The sequence below is a fragment of the Benincasa hispida genome, chromosome 6, assembly GCF_009727055.1.
Source record: "Benincasa hispida cultivar B227 chromosome 6, ASM972705v1, whole genome shotgun sequence".
NCBI classification, from domain to species: domain Eukaryota; kingdom Viridiplantae; phylum Streptophyta; class Magnoliopsida; order Cucurbitales; family Cucurbitaceae; genus Benincasa; species Benincasa hispida.
In genome coordinates, this window is record NC_052354.1 from 27,248,593 (window position 1) to 27,272,840 (window position 24,248).

At 33.4% G+C, this 24,248-nt stretch overlaps 1 protein-coding gene across 7 annotated transcripts; it reads right to left on the reverse strand.

The window, feature by feature from the left end:
• Positions 1-652: 652 nt before the first annotated feature.
• LOC120079797 (mitochondrial substrate carrier family protein B-like) lies at positions 653-5,206 on the reverse strand. Of its 7 annotated transcripts, XR_005482355.1 has the most exons (9): positions 4,626-5,205; positions 3,579-3,755; positions 3,308-3,457; positions 2,723-2,824; positions 2,540-2,610; positions 2,366-2,433; positions 1,925-2,032; positions 1,768-1,790; positions 1,110-1,237 (listed from the first exon to the last, which is right to left on the reverse strand). XR_005482355.1 is itself a non-coding variant. In XM_039034203.1 (8 exons), exons 1-7 carry the CDS (start codon positions 4,860-4,862, stop codon positions 1,992-1,994), a joined length of 846 nt encoding a protein of 281 aa, XP_038890131.1. In that variant the 5' UTR covers positions 4,863-5,206; the 3' UTR covers positions 1,099-1,237; positions 1,947-1,991. The 7 variants fall into 7 exon arrangements, 3 of the variants coding, with proteins under 3 accessions (XP_038890129.1, XP_038890130.1, XP_038890131.1); XR_005482354.1 differs by having other exon boundaries at positions 1,095-1,790; XR_005482353.1 differs by lacking the exon at positions 1,768-1,790 and having other exon boundaries at positions 1,099-1,237.
• Between the last annotated feature and the right edge of the window lie 19,042 nt (positions 5,207-24,248).

Below are 24,248 nucleotides of genomic sequence, written 5' to 3' on the forward strand. Positions count from 1 at the left end.
AATATCATATACAAAATTTAATATTTTTTTTTAATGAAACGTAAAAATTGTTACAAGTGAAACGATTAAAAACCTAATATTTAAAAATCATCAGGGCATCGATTCTTATATGTATAGACCTCTACAAATGTTAGATTTAACAAGATTGACGATTATAATTTAAAAATCCTCCATGTGTAAATTCTTGTACGTGTTTATAGTTTTAATTACTAAAATTATAAATAATAGAACATAACGACGGATTTAAATTGATACATTTATAAAAATACAATTGATGTAACTATAAAAATTTTAGAGTTTATTTTAATATAGATCTCTATATTGTAAGCATTCAAACGAAAGTCAACTAATTTGGTTATCCACTCCAATTTCCCAACTTTCAATTAGTTGAATTACAATGCAATTTCAAATTTACAGTGTAAGATTTTCTAACTTTCAATTTCATGATAAATAGGTCCCTTAGCTTTAAATTGTATATAATAGATTCTAGAAATTAAGTAGATGTAAAACCTGAATTTCAAGATAACAATTACAAATTTAAAAATTGAAGGAATAAACTTTAGATTCTTTCAAATATCATATAAACTAAAACATAAAATAATTTGTTTATCATACCAACAAAGTAGAGTAGAGTAAATCATAGTAGAAAATGTTTCAATCCAAATAATTTGCTTATCTTCAAGGTCATGTAAACAGAAAAATACCTCTCATTGTGGCAATGCCTTGCTTCAAAACGCGACCATCGACGTGTGCCTATGCCGAGCTTTTCCATACAAAAAGTACCACAAAAAAAAAAAAAAAAAACCTCTGCTTTTGGCTACATATTGTATAATTTTGTGAACCACTGAAGAACCTTTAGATATCTATACATGGAAAAATGTTACATCTTACAATCTGAAGTACAAAACTATGAGGATTCCCACAAATTTGCTTTGTTATTTCCCACAAAATCTCATTTCCATCCACAAATCATTTCGGCAAAAGCTTTTCTTCAACTACAATCTGGAACTTGCATCTGCTAATAGGCTCTTCAGTGTCTCATAGGTCATGAAGCAAATGCCCACCCCAGGCACGACCTTGTAGTATTCGGGCAAAATCCCTCGGTAGAAACCACGGAAGCCTTCTGTCCTCAATATGTGCCTGAATACACCGACAAGGCCTGTTGTATACACCCGAGCTCGGCCACCGGCTCCTTCCAATTGCTTTCGCCTCCTCACGAGATCCAAGGGGAAGGTGGCTGCAAATTATAGTGGGTAACATAATATAAACCGAGCTGTACAGTTAAACAAGCAGATAGAGATGACCTTCACTTCACAGTAAAGACATCAGTAGCACAAAGTTGAAACAGGCGATCGCATTTAAGCAAACATCACACAACAGAGAAAAGCTGCTGGAAAGCACATTGGGGTATGTGAACACTGATGTTTGATTTTTTGTTTAATACAAAACAATATGTTATGTACTATTTTAATATCTGAAGCTGGTCAGTAGTTTTATCATTTTGATATGCTCAATTTTAGACCTATGAAAAGAGCACTTTTAAATTAGAAATGGAGCAAAATGCACCATAATGCTGGCACATTTGCATCATCAGCACTAAGTTTCCACAAGATGACTCAGGCATAGTTAGAATTGGTCTAGTTTCATAAACATACCAATCAACCATGACAAAGTTGTCAAAGAGACTAAGACGATGAACTACTGAGGCTTCAAGGATTGAAAAATCCATTTAACAAATGTAAAAGAGAGCCCAAGTGAGAAGCATACCTCAGATGGGGCACCTCTCACACCTGAAAATGATATTCTAGAATATGTAATGCTTGGAGAGATTGCTACTAAAACCAATTTTAAGAAAAAATTTTAGAAGTTAAGATGAGAAAAAATTAAGGTGGTAATATGGAATTATTTTTATCAATTTCCTTACTAAAATTTTCATAATGCCATACAAAATACAACTCCAGTCTGGTGGTCTGTCTCTAGGGTCAGTCTGGTTAAATACTTTGGTGCAGAGCCTGCACCACAGCCTGTTTCTCTGCATCAAAAGCATGGCAAACAGCTATATGTATTAACCTCTTTTTTTGCACTGACATTTTTTAACAATACAATGAATGCAGTTGAATTAAAAACTTAGCTAGTCCAGCGCTATGCTTAGCATCACAATAGTAGGTTAGTTCATGGAGAGGCAGCATGTGAAAAGAAATATTAAATATGAAGGGCAGGGATTTCCAGCTAGAAAAAAATTCAGATCCAAGAAATCACTCATATTCATAAAATACTGAGATAGATACCGCAAGAAACATTGCATAAACAAAGAACCCATATAAATTGATTCTCTCTGAAAATTAACCCATCAGAGATCACTCACCTGTAGAGGATGCAATGCCCGATAGACTACCACAGGTCAGACTAACCAAAACCGTAGAATCATGAGGCCTGAAATATATTTTAAAATAAGTTTCTAGGACTAAATGAGGAAGCATGTGTACATAACAAGAAGCAATCCATCATATAATTAATGAATTAAACTGAAAATCCTTACCTACGGGACTGCCAGAAAGACCTCAAGCTTTCATACACGGAAAAGCTGATAGCTATGTTGGGACCAACACCCTGCACCAGACAGATTTAATGAGCTATATTTTCAAAACAGGACTCGTATTCCTAGTACATCTCAGAAAGTATAAAAAAATAATAATAAAAAAATGAAAATAAAATTGCATACCAGTATTGTTGCTCCAAGTCCCTTGTAAAGACCTAGAAAACCCTCGTCTCTACAAATTGTTCTCAGAGTATGCCAAATACCTTTGTAATAGATCACGTTCGTCTAAAAATCATAAATCTATGAAGTTAATGCAAAAACAAGTGCCAATACAAACATATGATTCAAAATTATGTCAACCAATTCAAAAGATGGCTTCAATAAAAGATGAATAAATCAAGATGAACCAGTTATGAATATACAAAGACCACAGATGCGACGGCAAATGAGCCCGTCTAGAGTCTAATAAGATGAAATGGAAAGATCATTCACTACCAAGCCCATGAATTTTAAGACCAAACTAGACTAATAATCATCAAAATCACTTCTCATAGTTAACCACCATCCAAGGAAGAACAGTTTTTACCTTTATTTTTGTTTTTGGATGAGGAAAAAAAATATTAAGTATAATGAAAGAATACTGAAAAGAGTCCATAGCCATACAAAAAAGCAGCCCACACCCAAGGAGCCACACAACTAATAGACAAGGCAGTCAAGTTAAGTGCAATAGATACTGTTTACAAGAAGTTGCCAACCATATGAACTCACCTGAGCAGCAAGGCGCGTCCTTACGAGGTCTAGTGGATATGTAGTTGATGCTGCCGTAATTCCTGCCAAGCCACCACCAAGGAAGTGAACTAAAAGGTCTGCACTCATGCGATCCCTTCGATGTTCAAGACTTGGGACCATGTGAAGTAACTACATAGCATATAAACAAACAATTACGATCAGGGCAACTGAAAGAAAAAATTCAAACAGAAATTAACCCCATATATAAAACTCTATGATGGTATCTATTCATAAGAAAGATAACATCAACCTTTTTGTAGTGTTCATATGCATAGAAATTGATAGAGGAATAAGGTAGACGATGAGCAATTGTAACAAGATTTCCTTTCCAGAAAGCTCTTATTCCCTCCTCGTGAATAATTCGTGAAGCCTCATGCCATATGCTGGCTTTCTTCAGCAATGCTACATCAGAGTGCATCCCTTGCACCTGAGATGATAACAAGTAACAAGGCAATTATACAACCACCGATATCAACTGACAGCATGTCAGCAACCCAAAATACCAACAGAGCCATGAAACATAATATCAAATTGACACTGGACAGGCCAATAAACCAGTATTAAAGAGATTTGGACACAGGCACAGTTAAGGTCCTGCTTTTTACAACGTCCTGCTTTTTTTATTTTATTTATGATATCTGCATTTAAAATGTACTAATTTCCTTTTCTTAACATATCATTCTTTACTAGTCTGAACTTTATTGAATTAGAATAAAAATGAATAAATGTTTGCCATTCTACTTAAGAGAGCATCACGGGGAAAGAACCCCATAAACCATGATTCTTAATCTCCTGGTAAGAATCAAATTTAAATACTACAACTTCTCAAAAAAATGTCAAATTTCAGAATGGTGCCAAAGCAAAAGGAAAGAATAAGCATAGATAGTAAATGTTTTATAATTCATATACAAGAATTCAACAAATTGCATTCACATTTTAATCATACATTTCTATTCTCATCATAAAGTACAATTACTTGAAAATGAAATCTTCCACCTGTGTTACAGAGCATATTTCTCACCTCATGTGGTTATAATGCAAAAGTCGTCAATATAACTCCAGTAAGAACCCAAAAACCATATTCCGAAGCTATCTAGGCTTCAGGAAAATGTTTTGCGAAAGAGGGAAAAACTGGAAATGGATAAAGAAAAAGAGTGATTATAAAAAAATTCCATATCCCAAAAGCCTAACATCAAACCGAAAGTAACCCAAGTCACCTAAAGCACTGATAGGATAGAAATTAGGCAAACAACTTCATCGCAACAACAATAATCGATAGAAACAGAAGTAAACGAACCTGAAAGAGAATGGTAAGTCGAGCCAGTGGTGCGGTGCAGGTCTTACTAAAAGCACCGGCGACACCTCCAGAGAGAAGCTGCGACACCGTGCCAATCTGCGATTGCTGAAGCGACTGTTGCTTTTTAGAAGCGAAATTTCTGGCACCTCCCTCAACAGAAACCACCCCACCATGAGCAGAACTGAGAGCTCTTTGCCCTCCTTCCATCATCACACTAACCCTAGCCTCGGTTTGCATGTGTGAAATTAAACGTATACCCTCTTAACAAAAATCTTGAATCCGATGAAGATCGCCAAAAGCAGAGATCGGGATTTGTAATCAAAGATCAAAGAAGAGAAAAATGGAGAAAGGAAAAGGAAAAATCAGAGTATATGAAGTGATGAACCACTAACAACAACTGGAAGTTGCAGCCGAGACATAGAAAAACCTTTCCTTTGTCTTGTTTTAGGTTTTGAAAAAACACTGCGTTAAATTGAAGGAAGAATCAAGAGAGCAATGAAGAAGATGAAGTGCAGCGTACGACGTCGTGTTTGCAAGACGATGCCGTTTTTCTTCTCACCGACCTCACCATTCATTGAACTCCAATCCCGTGCGGGCATTCGTATCGTGTCATCGTATTGAGAGGGTCTTCTGTCAGGTGGAGGGATAAAACTAATATGTTGAGATCATCAATCATCATATCTCAATTTTATCCAAATACTAATTGAATCGGGTAATTGTTTTAAGGCTAAATTATGATAAATGTCTCTCAATTTTGTATTTTGTGTCGCAAATATTTTTTAATTTTTAATAGTTTCAAAAATATTTTTAAATTTAAAAATGCCCCTACCGTTAGTTTTGGATGAAAACTACTAAAGTTTTGTTTCAAAAATACCAACTTTCAAAAGTTTTAAAAACACTCTTAACTTAAAAAAGAGTTCAAAAATACCTTATTGTTAGTATATGAACAAAAACGGTAATATCTTATTGCAAAAATAACTTTAAAATTTAAAAAGAAGAGTTTAAAAATGCTCATACCATTAATATGGTGATCAATTTGTTTGAAGTTTTTTTAAGTTCGAAAATTTCATTTTAAAAAAATTATACATATATCTTCATGTTTTTCATACAGATATTTTTATTGTTCTCTTAGTTTTTTAATTCTTAACTTAACTTACTCCAATTTTTTCGGTAACCAAAATTTAAAATTAAATCATAAAATCCCACAAAATTTCAAAGTCAATCTCCCCTTAAAACATACCAAACGATAAATAGTCAAATAAAAAAACATATATTTGGCTATTATCCGTCGCTCAACTACTAACATATAATTTTGTTAAAACATTTAAGTCATAAGTGATGCTTCATTTATTTTCTCTTTCTTCTTATTATAGTCCATATACCTAAATTTATTTATTTACTTTTTTTTTATAAAGAAATGTTAACAAAAGGAGAGTAAGAATGTATTGAAGAAGGGATGGGAGGAAAAAATGGAAAATAGGGAAGTAAGATGGTGTTAACGATCTCTGTTCATATAACTGTAGGTATTTTTAACTTTATTTTTTTATTAAAAAAAACTTTTAAAAGTTTATAAATATTATACAAAACACTAACGATTTCCATCCAAAACTAACGGTAAGTAATGGTAATTTTGAACTCATCTTAGAAGTTTAAAGGTATTTTTGAAACTTTTGAAAGTTTAAGGATATTTTTGACAAAAAATACAAAGTTTAGGGGCATTTTGTATAATTTAGTCTGGTTTTAAATAGTAAAACGGTTGAAAATATTTTTAAGTATTATAAAATATCATTGTCTATCAGTTATAGCCCGCGATAGACATTTATTACTAATAGGTTGTGAAATGTTGCTACATTTATAAATAAATTAACTTGTTTTCTTTTATTTGAAAACACCCTTGAATATGTATAGACACTTTTGCAATTATTTAAATTAATAAATCAAACATTTCATACTTTCTAAACCACTTAAGATGTTATTATTTATATGTTTATTTTTATATTTAAGAGATTTCTTGTTATCATATAATAAAAATGTCGATTCATTCTTTATATCGATGTCGAATCTATAAAAATGTCAACACATCTACACAAATTAAATATTGTAGGCCTTATTTCGTAACCATTTTGTTTTTTATTTTTGTGTTTGAAAATTAAGTCTAAACACTACTTCCACCTCCAAATTTCTTGATTTGTTATCTACTTTTCACCAATTATTTAAAAAACTAAGTCAAATTTAGAATGTAGATGATATAGACTTAATTTTCAAAAACAAAAACTAAAAACAAAACGGTTGCCAAACAAACCATAGTTATTAGTACAGTTGAAATCTTAAAGTTTTAAAATGTTATACATCTACATTTGAATTTTTTTTTTTTAGTTTTCATTTAGTTATAGATTTTAAATAAATTTTGTTTTCAGTCCTTGAGTTCAAGATTTACCAACGTTAACTTTTCACTAAATATATATATATATTTTAGAATCACTACCTACTTATTTTCAGTCCTTAGTGTTCGTTCTTATTGATTAATTTAAAAGATTTTAATTGAATATAATTACATTAGTTTTCACCCATTTTTCTTAACTATTTTAAATTGATTAAGTAAAAGCAAAAATATATATTTTGAAACATAGAAGATAAAAAAAAACTAAAAATTAAAACTTAGAAATAGAAGAATATTTTTAGGTTAAAAATCATTTTCAGTCTCTAAACTTTTATAAAAGTAACAATTTAGTCCCCAAACTTTATTTTATAACGAGTTAGTCATTGAACTTTCAGTTATGTAACAATTAAGTTTATAAACTTTACTATGTAATAATTTAATCATTGTACTTTAAGATTTGTAAAAATTTAGTCTATATTGTAGAAATTATTGTTAAAATTTAATGAGATTTTTGCCCAAATAAATCAATAAACTAATTAGTTACTCAATATTTTTTTTATAATATATAAAGTTTACATCAGAAAATAATAAAAATTGACATCTAATTTTGATAAATTTATTTACATGAGGGACTAAATTGTTATGAATTTAAAAGTACAAAGACTAAATTGTTATATATAAAGTTTATAGATTAAATTATTACAAAATTGAAATATTAGGGAATAAATTGTTACAAACAAAAGTTTATGAACTAAATTGTTAATTTGATGAAAGTTTAGAAACCAAAATTGTTTTTTATATAGAGAGAATAAAAACTAGGTTAAAAGAGTATTTTTATTTTGCCTATAAAATATTAGTTGAATTTTGGTCCGGTTGTAATGGGGTTAAACCACAATCGGATGTAGAGGATACTTGCTGTGCTTGGAATATGTGATTCCTTTGTTTTGGAATATTCTCGGTTAGTGAGTGGTAAAGGTGATAAAGCTAGCGTGCGGGTGGAGCACCATAATTTATAATACAACACAGCACAAATGTACAATGGGCATCTTACCAATTCTTTTTTTTTTTTTCTCGAAAGAAAAAAAGTTAAGCCTAGTCCACTTTCAATGAGAAGTTGGCACGTGTCAATTATTTTTTAAAAAAAATTAAAAAATATTTTTTGTGACAAAGAATGGAAGTATGAGACCTAAATTGTACTAAATATTGCTAAAAAAAAAAGAGACATCTTAACATTATCTATTATCTACTAATTGTTTAACACGTGTTACATGTAGATTTTTTTACGATTATTTTATCTTATTGATAATATTTTCATTTCATATTATCATATACTATATTTTATAGGAAAAATGTTGGGTTGTATCCAATACTTTGTTCATTTATATTTTGCGGAAAGAGTTCCTTTATATAGTGGTAGTTTAGAATTATTAAAATTCGAAAAATTATTAATTTTTGTTTTTAATATAATTGGAAATGTATTCATAAATTTTATTTTTTTTTATTTTTAGAAATAAATTGACAAAACTTGTAATATCCAAAATCAAAGGAATCGATCCTAACACGACTAGCCACATCCATACAGGCAGGACGTGCGCAAATTATCCAATTTAGACACTAGAAGTTATGATAAGAAATAATAATATCGCGCTTTTCAAATCTGATAATTAGAATGTGTGTTATCTAAATCTCTTAACGAGAATCAATTGGAAGGCAAGTCATTTGGTGTCGGTAGTCGCGATAATTCTGATTCCAATATTGTATATGTAAGATTGCAGTTAAAGAACTCATAATTGGATCAATTATTTATGGAAAATATGTTGTTTTCAGGAAACAAAAAAATTCGACACTACTACAAAATTGAGCTTTAATGTCGGTTTAAAACTGACATTATAAGGATACAATGTTGGTTGAAAAACGACATCGAATATCGTGATATAAAAGTCTTCCATATCGGTTGTCTTTAATTTTGGTTTTAAACTGACATTATAGATAACCAAGATTTCAATGCCAGTTATCTTCAACATTGGTTTTCAACCGACATTGAACATCATCTTCAATGTCGATTTTCACCTACTTTTTGTCAATATTGTTTGACACTAAATGTCTGTCAATATATATATATATATACACACACATAATAGCTTGTGTACGTGCAAATCAATAATGTTTCTCTTTTCCCAATAAGTCACAAAAGAGGAATTGGATGATAATTTAACTCCAAAACCAAGATAAAATATACTTTTCATCCAAATCAACTCCATATGGTTTAGACAACAAATCCCTACGTATGAACCATGAAAGTACACATATATATTCTACATTGAACAAGTAGAGTATATATGCTAAGTTGCACACATGAATAGATTTCAAAATAAAATTAAAACAAAATGGTTAGTTGACTAAAAATAAGCTAAAGATAAATGGAGAGTATTTAACGATGCCTTCCCAAGTTTCTCTAAAGTCAATTTTTGGAACCCAAGGACCATTCTCCCACCTACAGACAAAACAACAATTTGAACAAATAAGTAAAAAACAGAATATAATATTACCCTCGGCGAAGAGTAAAGGAAAACAATCTAATTCATTTGAACAAAATCTAAGAGAAAAGATCATAAGCACGTTAAATTGTCTACTTCTCTCAATTTTAGAACAACTTCACTACCCCACAATTATAGATAAAAATACCTTGTCAAGTTCAAACACAATCCTAAGTCCCACTTTGTCCAACTGACTCCCTGGTACTAAATTCCTATGCAAAAAAGGAACATACAATACATCATTAAGGGATAAAGTTTTTATAGAAGTAAGTTTCAATAAAATCTTCCCTACTAGATATAGTTAAAATTGAAAAAAAAACATTTATTTTTTTTACAGTTTTAACTATTAGTTTTTATATCATGTCTAAATTATCTTATATATATATATAATAAAAAAACAACGGATTGAAACTATGAAGGGAATACAAAGTTCTATTTGATTTTAATATAATTAAAAGAAAAGATCAAAGATTTAATTTAGGACATGTTTATCTCACCGTAAACATAACCAATCAATAGAATAAAAAATGGTCCCCACATAACCACCTATTCAACTTACTTTTCACCGTTTACCTCTTTTATCTCCTTAAACCTTCACTATTTTTTTTAATACTGAGGTGCATCTCGAACATCATCCATATTTGTACATCCATTTTCATTATTCACATAAAAAATATTAAAATATTTCAAGAAAATAAAAAAATTTGCCATATAGTAAGTTATGATCGGACAATTTTGTGGGATGCACAAAAATAGGTAGATGTCCCGTATGCGCCTAAGTACTTTTTTTTCTTTTTCCTTTTTTCCATCCTCTTTTCTTACTCTCCCTTCTTCTTTTTTTCCCCTCTAGAATTCATAAAAAACATTATAATCCATAATCATATTCAGGAAGGAAAAAAAAACACAATTTTGGTCGATGTTTAGATTTGTTGTCTTTTTGGTTCTTAAGGTTTTAAAATAGATATTTTACGTACTTCCTAAAATTTGGAAAAAAAAAAGTAACTTATGCTTTGTTTCTATATGTAGTCTCAAATAAAAGTATTATTTTATCATTTAGAATTATAAAATGTGTACTAAAATATCTAAAATTTACCTAACATAAAAATTTTGGGTATATAATTTTAAGAAATAATTTTCATATAATAAGATTTTGACATTTTAATTTAAAATTGTGGAGAACAAGAAGAAAAAATTGTCAAAACAAATTTCTAGTTTTTCAACCAAATGTAATTATTTTTCTTTATTAAAAAACAAGAAACGAGAAATATTAAATTATAAGAGACGAGAAAAAAAGAAAAGAAAAGAAAAGAAAACTACCAAACAAACTCCAAATTACTAAATTTCTAACATTTTGAGCTATTAAATTGACCAATCAATATTATAATTTGAATCTTTTTCTTGGACTTCAAAATTGAAGCCTGATTGGCTAAAAAATTCTTCTGAAGTTAGGCAACAATTCAATTATTCTATGATAAGTTAGAAAATCCCATCCTAATTACCAAAAATATAGTTATTTTACAAGAACAAAATGCTACAAAGGAGAAAAAAGATGAAATAAGGGATTCTATTATTGCCTGAGTTCAAGTTCTTTGAATGTAGAATCTTCCCAATTTTGGTTGAAAATTTTAAATATGATTCTTTATCCACTCACTATTGTATTTTATTATATCTTTCTCATTTTCAACTATGTAATTTTGATTATTTTCAACTCTTAAAATTTTATATACTTGAATAATTGGGCCATTAGCAAGTATAACAAATTTTCTTTTTAATAGGACCATGAGAACTAAATCATCGTAGTCTTGATTTTCTTAATTTTACAAAGATTCTCAATTTTGCATTTGGTAGATTACTTTCGTCCCTACCAATTGTCAATGCTAAATTTTAGACAAGTGAAAACACACATGGCCTTCACGTGATAACAATAGTACATTTATAATTTGGGGGAGAAGACTTGCAAAACAAAGAAAAAGGGCTTCAATACCAGAGTCATATGAGAATTAAATAATAAATAATAAGTCAAAAGTTCTTAGATACCTTATATGGAGTCATAATGATATACTTATAGGGATTTGATCAATGGTTTATCTCTTAACCCTCGTAAGATTAGAATATGAGTCTTTCCTAATTCCAAATAAGCTAGATCATATCTTATGCTTTATTGTATTAAGTCAAAATTTACCCGTAACATACATCATGGTTGATATTAGTTATTTAACCATGACTTTTATTGATAGACCACACTTATATCAACTTTGATTGATATTATTCACCATATATGGTTGGTGTAGACTGCGATTAAGATTAGTTGTGATAGTTGTTGAGAGTTGCTCAAGGTAAGGTCCAAAATTGACGAGCAGGCCTAAGTCCAAGGAATATCAGGAGATGGCATAGGAAAACCTACCTGTGTCCCAAAAGAAAAATGTAAGTATCTTATATTTTGACTTGCTGAGGTCGATATATATATATATATATATGAAAGATTTAGAGATTTAACCTACTTCAAAATCAATATTTTACTAATGTCCTAAAGTTGTATTATATTCCATAACTAATTGTTTCCATAATTTTAGGACAAATTTAACCTTATTGCTCACTCTCTTCCTTATTTATGTTTCATTTTTTTTTTACAATTAGATATTAATAAACAAATCGGATGGAATTTCTCTCAAACATTAAACAATTCGTAATCATTGAATGTCACATATAATGTTATTAATGTTGGGATTTTTATGACTATTATTTTATTCTTTAACTATTATGATATGAATAGCTCAGGGTCGGGTAACTAAGTCATCGAATCGAAATAGTTAGTTTTAACAGTGAACGGTCGTTATAAAAAAAAGTGACTATTTTGTGATCTAGTCTTATGTGAAACTCTTTTGCATAGGATGCTCTTACTCACATGTCTCCACATGAATGATTTCGCGGGATCACATCATTTGTATCAGTATACAAAGTAAGTTGCATCCATTGTGTTTCAGGATGAGGTACCCAATCTCATCCATATACTTATAAACTTTTTTGGTTATACTATAACTTGATCATCTTTTACGTCTCTATATAAAAGTTACAGTATTCATATTATGATCATAATTTATTTATTTTTTTGTACAAAAGTATTGAATTAAATATGTGAGGTAGGGGAATGAAATCTCTAATATCGAAATTGATAGTACAAGTATCATTTCAATCAAATTATATTATTTTGTCAAATTTTCATGGCCAACCTTTTAACCACATTTATTAAACGACTTTCACATGTTATTCCCAAAATAAATTGTTCACTTCATTAACCAATATTAAACTCTGCCACTAATTCAAAGGTAAATGGAAAGGAAATGTCGGTTTCCAATGGTACAAAAGAATTCTTTTTGAGCCAATAATGCGCCAAAAAAAAAAAAAAAAAAAAAGAAGAAAGAAAGATAGTCCTATTTTGAATATCTTAAAATATTTTGTTCGAATAATTTTCTTTCCTACAATTAGAAGACAATTTAAAGAGTTTCCGACGAAAACTAGCATTTTTAAAATCAATTTAGCATGAATTAAAAATGTCGTTGAATATATTCATAGGTATATGAAAATAAGGTTATCTACCACACATCTAATAATGTTACACACAATGCTTTAGCAGTTGCAATAACAAATAAAAGAATAAAGAAATAAACTTTGAGAGACAAGACATAAAGTTTGGTAATCCAGTTTGGTGATATACTACCTACGCTTGGGGGTAGTGTGTCCAAGAAAGATATACTTTTACTAATATGAAGTCAAACAATTACAATGTTGTACTTATCTGTAAATTGATGACAAATACAGTACAACACGAATAGCTCAACTAGATGAAGAATGATCATTTAGGTTCCAATAACAAAACTCACAAGCGTCAATCCTAGCAAGATAACATCTTGTTCTTAAATAGACAAACGAAAGAGGAAGAAAACCCATTCAAAATCTGCAGAGCAGAAAAAAGGAGAATATCCAAGAGAGATAAAATTACAGAATATTTTAGATAAGAAAAAAAAAATATGCTGAAACAACATTTCCTAAGACATCCTACGAGACAATTCACTACTACAAAATTTTGACACTTGCAGTTTTTAATTACTTAACGTTTCTTTGAAAAAAATGTCAAGTAATGACCTTTTAGAAAAGAAAATGTCAAATAAAAGGTTAAAAAACGGAGATTGACGGAATGTTTCGGATATTTTCACATGATCCATTACTTGACACATTTTTCTTTGTCAAATAATATAAAGTTTTGCTTGATACGTTTTTCGCGTCAAGTATAAGAAGCACTTACTTAACATATTTTTCGTGTCAAGTAAAATATAAAAATAATATTTTTTAATCTTTATTTTCTGTTTTCCTCCCTCTCCATTTTCATTTTTCTCTCAAATTTGGTTTCCCTCCTATCAAAATTATCAAATAATTTATTATTTTAAACAAGTAAAAGGGTTTCCTAGTAAAAAAAAAACTCCTACCCCTCTGAAACCCTCTCTTCGCAGCACCCCACCAGCCCCAACCGACTCTCCCTCTCTCCGCCCAAACTTCGGGTAATTTTTATTTAATTATATTTAATTATTTGGGTTTTTATTTGTTTGGAGTTGGAGTTTGAGATAATTTGATATGATAATTTGTTCAAATATATTGGTTAAGATATTTGGAATTTTAAATTTGATTTAGTTTAAATTTTTAAAAAATTGTGGAGGGATTTGAATTAGTTAGAGAATCTTAGAGATTAAAATTTTGAGAGGGAAAAGGAAGATATTTATGTATTTTGTTTAAACAAAAGGGAATTAACTTGATTGGTTGGACTATTATAATAATAATAATAATTATTATTATTATTATTATATATATATATATATATAGTGTAACACCCCGAATTTTTATTATTAATGTAATTTCAATAATTTTTATTAATTGAGAGCATTTTTGGAATTTTGGACTTTAAGTGTAATTGCGGGAATTTAATTACTGACGTTGGAAATTATTCAATTTAATTTGGAAATTAATGGCAAGAATTAATTTCAATTTGGGAAGGAAAGAAATTCAATAGAATAAAATGAAATATGAAAAGAATAAAATATATAATATTTTATTTTATTTTCCTTTTATTTTGTTCTTTCCTTTTTCTTTGTTTTTTTTCTCTTCCCTTTCCCTTCTTCTTGGGAAATTTATACGAATGACCCACTTTTTGGGACCAAAATGTCAAATGACCCATTTTTAAAAGTAATGTCAATTGACCCTCTGCTGACATCATCGTCATACCAATTTACGTAAATTTCCCTTACCTCTTCATCTTCTTACTTTTTTTTACTGAAAACCAACGAAAACTAAAAACTCTTCATCTAAATTTCCCAAGGCTAACGGCTTCGTAACGCTCATAAACTAAAAGCTCTTTAGAATCCATCATTTCGGCTTACAAATGATTCCACTACCGCCGACAAATCGAATCTGATTGGTAAACCTTTCAATCTGTGCCTGAAAATATCTTAAACTGATCAGTAATGGGGCTTTGTGGGTCATTTTGGGTTTAGAAATACAGTGAACCTATGGTTTTTTGTTTGTTTTTTTGGTTTTCGATGTGTTCTGTAGTTGAAAACGAGTAGAAAGAGTTTGTGAGCGAGATAAGTGAGAGCGAAATCGGTAAAATGATACTAGAGAGAGCGACACCAGAGAGAGCGAGACTGGAGAGAGCGATACCGGAGAGAGCGACACCAGAGAGAGTGATACCAGAGAGAGTGATGCCAGCGAGAGCGAATCCAGCCAGATTTAAACATAATGTTTTTTTACAATTTTTTTCTGAAGGAGTTTACTGATTGAATCTTTATTTCATGCAGGAGTGATTTAAGATGGCAACACGTTTCAGAATACCCATAGCCGACCGATTTTCTGGTCAAATAACGAGCTTGGCCCACATTGCTAATGCAAACAAGATTGTGAAGGAGAAGCTTACGCCAAGGCAATTAGACATGTTCAAGCGAACAGTTTTTGGGTGATTTATAGATGTCAACATGGTGTTTAACAACCCAATTATCCATTATATGTTGCTGAGAGAAGTGAAGAGGACGGGATCTGACTCAATGTCATTTTTTGTTTGGGGAAAGGTCGTCACTTTTTCGAAGGATGATTTTTTGTTGATGACTGGTTTGTGGCGATCCCCAACATGAGTTAATCAGAATGAGCAGTCCTCGTATGAACTTGCAATAAAGTATTTTGGTAATCGAGTGACGAAGGACATCTTACATGTCCGTCTACTTGAAGAAAAATACAAGGAGTTGGAGTTTGAAAATGATGAGGATGCTGTGAAGATCACAGTAGTCTACTATACTGAGGTTGAAATGATGGGAAAAACAAACAGAAAAATAAGTGGACTTCAAACGTTTTAAGGACGTTCAAAACTTAGAGTACTATAACAGTCTTGATTGGGGTACCATTATTTGGAAGAGGACACTGGATGCCCTAAAAACTGCGTTGAATGATAAGAGCAATCTATACAAGACGAAAGTGAAAGGAAATAAAAATTACGTTGTGAATTACTCTTTGCGTGGATTTCCACAAGCGTTCCAGATAAATTTGATTAACATAATAATCTTGTTGTTTGATTTAACATTACTATTGTTTTTAATATATGTTAAGTTTTATTTATGTATGGACGTACGAGATCCTAGCTGCATCGATAGTTGGGAACATTGCAGAGCGAAGGAGCAAGGTGGCTTTGTTCTGCATATTAGATGGTCATGCTCCCACAAGTGTCCTTCAAAGTACTCAAGAGAGAGACATTCGAGTCTAACAATGTACGTTTACTCTATGTATAATATGTTTATCTGGCTGTTAAATTGACACTAACCAGTTTACTGGGTTATTAATGTAGATAAGGTTAAAGATGGTACTATCATGACAGACGCTGAGAGGGAGTTTTGGGATACCCTAGTGGACAGACGACCTATATTTGATCTAGGTGCGGATGATGATAGTGCTGAAAGTGGCAATAGGTCGACTAGTAATGGGGGTAGTTCTGAAAGTAAAAGTGACAGTGATGATCATCGTGGACATGACATTGATGAAGTTATTAGGATGGAGGGAGGGGATGAACAAGAGCATTCCGAGCACGAGGATGCTGAATGTGGAAGGGTGGAAGGAGGGACATACACACCTAGTGACGATATCTTCCATGATGTGGTAAGGGAAGTATGCGATGAGGATGAGTTGAACCCATATGATGTACATCTTGCGGACTCCCGTAGAGAGCGATCTATGGATGAGGAGTGTCTTGAGTGTGCTGCTGTCGCAAGGAGGGAGCCAATCCCGACGATTCTATTTATTCGTACCTACGGACCATTGACATCTCACTATCGAGGTTGGATGTTAGTATATTGAGTTTAGATAGTCATATATCCAATATGAAGAAAAACATGACAGACATGAAAGGAAAATTGTCGGCCATCCTGTCACTGATGCAGTTTATGTGCAAGATTTGCATTTACTATCATTTTATGTCTTTACGTGTTTAGTTTTTACGTGTTCGTGAACTGATAACTTGTAGAAATACAAGTTATTTATACTGCTTTATTTAGATATTGTGGTTAAAAGAGAGGAAATTTGCGTCAATTGTATGGAAATTGGCTAAGAAATGCAAGAATTATAAATTATCATCAATACACCCACTGACACCATTGCGATGGTAGAAAAGAATATTTCAAGTCTGTCTTGCAGGAAATCAAGTCACCGTATGCGTTCATGGCTCAAGAGAAAAAGATTAACGCATCTACATCGCATTGCACCCATCATTTAGGAATGAATAGACGATCAACGCAATGACGGCACATGCGACAATCGATCAAGAGCTTTACGATCAACGCAACTTCAACCGCATGCGGTAATAAAAAACAATACCGCATGCGAGTACACGATCGAAAGATGCAAATGAGCAACATAATCGCGAAGGATTTTGACACGTGTACAACTAACCGTTGTGCATTTTCGATTGATTGATTGCATAACAGAAGGAATATTTATTCCACCATTTTCGGAATTTCCATAACAATAAAGTGGGGACCACATGGCAAAGAGTCAGAGCATTCATCTATAAATACCTTCAGAGAATTCACTGAAAGAGATACTTGGTACGAGGCTATTTTAATATTTGTATATTGAGAGAGAGGTTGGTCTGAGTGCTGATCGGAGAAGATCCGGGAAGAAAAGAGGCAAGGCTGAGAGGTGAGTCTCAGGGCGAATCATTCCAAATCCCCGCTGTGAAGCTCTGTACCTAGATCAACTCTACCAGTTGAGCAAGCCTGAGAGGGACGTTCATCCTTCCATTCACTCCATACGCCGACAAGTGATTTCTCCATCCAGATCTGTGTCAAGACATTGGCACTCTTCTGTATTTGTTTCTATCTCTATCATCAGTTGTATCTCATCTTCTTAGTCTAAATCATTCACACCATGTATCAGACGCTTGATTCTATAATTAAATGTCTTGATCATTTTCATCTCCAATTTCTGTTTACTTCAATTCTTCCATTAATCGCTTTTTCCACGATGTTTTCTTAATCTCTTGGTAATTAGAATGAATTAAACAAGTAAATTAATTTGTGCTAAAGGAATAAATATGTTTAACTAAAGCATACTAGACGGCATCTTCACCTGTGAGAGCAGAAGTGAAGATGCCATTCTGATCTGTCGAGAGAAGGTTAGAAGAATGCGTTAACTAAAGCGAGAAGTATTTCCAGAGATGGAAACAACCTTGCATTCATTACGTTCATCCCTGTTTCACCACAGAGATGTGGGAACACGACCGATCACTGAGAGGTGTACGCCAAGGGAAAGCGGAACCGTAGTTATATCTTTAACGCAATTAATGAACTTGCGATGTTTGTACTAATTGTCTTTTCTCTTTCTGCTTCGTACATAAAGCCTTGCCACTGCATAACACGATTCTTTGTATAATCTTCACAGTCAGTCTCAAAGTCGGTATCATGTATCATGTAACCTATATCTTGTATCATAATAGCTTAGGTTTACTTTTATCGCATTTTATTTTATTACCGCAACTTTACTTTACCGCATATTTTACTTTACCGCATATTTTACTTTACCACTATTTTTAAATACCTGTATAAACCAATCTTTTATTAATTGAAAAACCCAACACATTGAAGGAGTGCGCTCATCACCGCACCCATTTTGATCGCTCTAGATGGACGCAACATTGGCGTTGTAGTGTGGATGCTAGCAGTTATGTAAGTGGGCGCAGTGTTGAGTCAGCACACCGGACAAGATATTACATTATATTATTGGAGCACAGGTTAGATAGGATGAGGAGATTATACAACCACGATATCAGAAAAATACTCAACATGGTATTTGCACTGGAAGAAATTTTCGTACTTCATCGGAACAAATGTTGTGGTGTATACGATCACTCGTGATCAAATACTGATGACGAAGAGATGCAAAACCAAGGCTTATACGGTGGGTGTTGCTCCCTGCAAGAAGTTTGACCTAGAAATCAAAGACTGGAAGGGCATCGAGAACCAAGTCCGCTGATCATTTGTCAAGATTGGAAAATGGCGAGGTTCAGGGGAAAGGAAAAGATATTTGAAGAAAGATTCTCCAATGAGCTGCTGATGTCAGTAGATATTAATGTTCCCTGGTAGGCGGACATTGTGAACTTCATCGTTTGCGGCCAAATCCAGATGACTATACTTACCAGCAGAACATTGTCAAATTTTTTTTGGGATGACCATTCCTATATTGGACCTGATCACAATTATTACGTCTCGATGTGCATTCCTGAGCACGAAAAGTCAAGCACATTCCTGGAGCTTTGTCACGAGTCCCCTTAGGAAGGAGAATTTTGAGGGGGCATCGCACTGCCTTCGCAAAAGGTCTTGTAAAGTAGACTAATTTCTGGCCCAATACATATTTAAAGGATGCCCTGCCCACATTGTTCAGATTGCGATCAGATGCAAAGATCGGGAATATTGGCTAAAAGAAATGAAAATGACCTTTGACGTCAATCTTAGAGGTTGAATATTATTTGATATTTTGGAGAATCGACTTCATGCCATTTCCACCATCAGAAGGTCATCAACTACATTCTGGTCGGCGGTTGATTACGTCTCAAAATGGGTTAAGGGCCATCGCATGACTGTGAAGAATTGAGTGGGCCACAGTGGCGAAGTTTCTAAAGAAGAATATTTTTTGCTCGATATGGGATGCCACGGACCTTAATCAACGAATAAGTCTCTCACTTCATCAACCACATAATCAACCAACCTATTGACTAAAATTTAACGTCAGCACATAGGGTTGCCAACTGCTTATCACCCACAGACTAATGGGCAGGCAGAGATTTCTGAACCGAAGATCAAAACTATCTTAGAAAAGGTTAGTCAATTACCTCCAGGAAGGATTGGTCGCCCAAACGTTTAATGAAGCACTGTGGGCATAGCAGGACCTGGCTATAAAACCACCAATTAGGCATGTCCCCGTAATGACCTGGTCTTGTTGAAAAGCTTAGTCATCTGTCTGCTAACGAGTTGGAATATAACGAGCCGATGTGGGCATGCCAAGAAGCTGAAGTTTGATTTAGCAAGTGCGGGGAAAGTCCGGAAGCTACAACTGAACCAGTTGGTCGAATGGGAAGGGACGCCTATGAAAATGCCAAGACTATAAATAGAAAACAAGAAGTGGCAATGAGACGCGCATAAATGACCAAACATTCATCGAAGGTCAACACGGTATTATTATTTATATGCACAGTCATGCGATGTTCTCAGGGAAGTTGATGTCTCGCTAGTCTGGGGCCGTTCCGAATTCAAAAATTGTCTTTCCCACGGGCGCAGTTTGGAATAACACAACTTTTAGACGGGACAAACGCGTTTAAAGTCAATGGTCCAAACGATTTAAGCCTACAAAGCGACGACAATAGATCGACGTACGGATACCATTTGACTTGGGTCAAGCAGGATTAACCGCTTTGCAAGGGATGGTGATGCGGGTAATTCTGAAACTTTTTTCAATCAGCACCCCTTACTATGTTACTTTCTTTCTTTACAACTTTCCTTTATTGTTTTCTAAATTGCGTTATTATTTACTTATTAGAATTAGCTTTTAATGCTTTCTATAATTTACCTTCAGTTTAATTCAGTTGAGTATTTCCATGTCCATGTCTTATTTCTTTAATTTTATGCATAGTAGCGTTGTTCTTAACTTTGTGAATGATTGGATGAAACATGAACATCACAAAGTCCTTTTGACTTGCGTTATTGAATGACATTTAAACAAGAAAAAAAAATAAAAATTGAATATGTAACTGCAATGATTGGTACATTTGCGTGGGATACAAGAGATTACCTTGCATCCATTACACTCAATTGCCATTGCATTGAGGGTGTTTCTGCGGGTAGTGTCCTTTGCCTGCTCCTTAGTGAAAATGCCAGACTATGTTAGAAGGTAGTGTTTGCCGCTGGTTAGAAATACTGTGCCCCCGATCTTCCAGAAAATGCGTTGAATTAAGGGGTGTGTGCCGGGGATGCATGCATTTGTTGCCCCATCCTCAGCAAAAAATGTATTTGTGTTAATGAAAGACGATGTTTAATTTTAATCGTGCACCGTTCTAAATCAATCAAAAGATAATTTCAATTCATTATTTTTCTGAGTAACTAAATTCTTTGATTCTTTTGTACAAGCCCAAATTTTCTTTTGTATTGATTATTTGTAATTATTTGTATAACTTAGTTAATTTTCAATACAACTAAGTAACAATTTCTATCCATATGCCTGTGCCTTCTCTTTTCAATCCATTGTCAACTATGCAATATTCCTTATTTTTCTTTTTGCGTTAATTCATTTGTACTGACCAATGATGTATAAAATGCATTACATTTTAGAAACATTTTCCCACCACTTTGTAATTTTCTAACTAACACACCTTAGTTAAATTTCTGTAGCTTAAGCAGTACTTTCCCTTTTTCCTTCAAAAATTTTGCTCAAAACCTTCTTTTTGAAATTTTTTTGTCTTAGTGTTTGTCTTATTCTGTCCAAACAATGCAATGATGGACCTTGCGCATTCTCTAAATTGTGGGTGGGGAAGGTCTGACAGAATGAGATTTTACAAGAGTATGCGCTCATTCTTAAAATATATTTATATATATTATCATATAAACTCCAAATGTCACGCAATAAAGGGAAACCGTAAAAAACATCTCAACCTGATAAGTTAAGTTGTGAAAGAAGTCTGGCTCGTAGTTGGATGTTCGATATGACACTCGCGTGGGAAGCAAGCCAAAAACGAAGGTGGGTTTCCCAAGAACAACGCAATAGAAAAGAAGAAAAAAAATAAGAAAGAAAAATTAAAAGAATGCAAGAGACAACTCCTCTGAAATTCCATTGAGTTAAGTTGAGATTGGCACAAACCGTTAGTTAGAATGTTCGCATGACACCCGTGGAACAAGCCAAAATGAAGAGTGTACCATGAAACAACAGTCTCTTAATAAATAACCGCAAGATTTGACCACCGCACCAGACACATCAAGTTGTTTTTGACAAGAAGAGGTAACATTCTTTTTAAAATTAGAAAAGCATTTTGAGGCAGAAATTTTGTTGTATAGAGAATAAAGTAGCGCTTTGTGATTGAAATTAAGCAAGGATAGAAAGAAATTTGCGATGTTAAGTAATGTTGCCTAAGTGGAGCATTTGGAAGCAACCAATCGAACGCAAAAATTAGGATATGAATTGAGCCGAGGTAACCCTCTGGCCTTCATTAATCCGGACTGTAGCCTAGGTAACGCTTAAAGTATACCACCCTACGACCAACCATTCTTATATGATACCTCTTACAGTACCTCATCTTTGGAGACGTTATTGAAACACTATATCGAAAAGAATGAGGCAATTAGATAAACATAAGCTGCCTCCCTTAGAGGTTTGGAAGAGCAGATTGAACAGTTTGTGATTGAGTTGAAAAATAAAGCGCCTAGTACGCTGCCTAGCAATTCAGGAGCATCAGGGCTGCGAGGTAAAGAAAAATGTCACGTAGTGACATTAAGGAGTGGTAAAACAACAGCCCCTATGCCACCAGTACCAGATTCAACAATAAGACTAATGAATCTAACTGTCGATGATGACCAATCAATCAGTAGTGGAAAAATTACCAGTTCAGAAGTAAGTATACCTACAAAAGATGAAGATCTTCAAGACTCGAATTCTAAATCAATGTAACCTCCAGCTAATGAAACACAGTAAGAACAGGACCTCAACGAACAACCAAAGAAATAAGAAGTACAGCGGGATCCTCCACCTTTCCCATCTAGGATGAAGAAGAAAGATAATAGTAAGAAATTTCAGAGGTCCTTGGACATTCTCCGACAATTACACATCAATATCCCCTTAATCGAAGCTCTGGAATAGATGCCGAGCTATGTAAAATTTCTCAAGGATATTCTTGCTAATAAAAAAAAGATCGGGGAAAATGAAACAGTTGCGGTAACATATGAATGTAGTGCACTGTTTCAAAACAATATCCCCACCAAAATGAAGAACCCTGGGAGTTTTACATTGCCCTACTCAATAGGAGGGAAGAAGGTCGGGAACGCACTGTGCGATTTAGGGGCGAGCATAAATCTAATGCCTTTATCGATCTTTAAGAAGCTGGATATCGACAACGCAAGACCAACCACAATCACATTACAGTTAGCCAATAGATCGATAATGCATCCTGAGGGCAAAATAGAGGATGTACTCGTGCAAGTGGACAAGTATATCTTCCTAGTGGACTTTATCATATTGGATTATGAAGCTGACAGAGAAGTACCTATCATCTTGGGTCGCCCATTTCTCACAATAGGGCGAGCGCTGATCGATGTGCAAAAAGGAGAACTCACCATTGGAGTTGACGATCAGGAAGTGAAGTTCAATGTTTTCAATGCGTTGAAGTACCCAAGTGATATGGAGAATTGCCAATATATTGAGGAACTATAGGAAGAACCTTGGCATGAGCCCCTGGAAGAATTGGAGGAAGAAGAACTTGGAATCAACGCAATATGGGAGGAGAATTGCGCCGCAATCACGTTGAATCAAATTTTGAACCACTCAAGTTATCTGAACGAACTTCACAACGCACTAAGCCATCCTTGGAAAAACCACCTGTGCTAGAGTTGAAGTTGTTACTTGTGCACCTCAAGTACGCTTACTTAGGAGATAACAACCGGTTATTTGCTTCGGTGAGTAAGGAGAAGGAAGATGCACTCATCCAGATCCTGAGAAATAACGCAAAAGCTTTAGGATGGACCTTGGCAGACATTCGAGGAATCAGTCCCTTGTATTACATGAACAAGATTTGTGTGGAAGAATGAGAAACGGGATCGATAAAAAGACAACGTCGCTTGAACCCTACCATGAGGGAGGTTGTAAAGAAGGAAATAGTGAAGTGGCTAGACGCAGATGTCATGTACCCGATATCTAATAGCAGCTGGGTGAGCCCAGTGCAGTGTGTTCCGAAGAAAGGGGGGATGACAGTCGTCATTAATGACAAGAATGAATTAATTCCCACAAGAACAACCACAGGGTGGAGAATCTGTATGGATTATCGCAAGTAAAATTTGGCCACTAAAAAGGACCACTTCCCACTCCCTTCATTGATCAGATGTTAGACAAACTTACTGGGAATGAATTCTTCTGCTTTCTTGACGG

Coding starts and splice junctions, on each gene's coding strand:
- LOC120079797 (XM_039034201.1), bottom strand. CDS start 4,862: ATGCAAACCGAGGCTAGGGTTAGTGTGATGATGGAAGGAGGGCAAAGA. Junction 2,434..2,539: donor TCTTTCTGGCAGTCCCGTAG/GTAAGGATTTTC, acceptor AATATATTTCAG/GCCTCATGATTCTACGGTTT. Junction 1,238..2,365: donor GGGCATTGCATCCTCTACAG/GTGAGTGATCTC, acceptor TATAATTTGCAG/CCACCTTCCCCTTGGATCTC.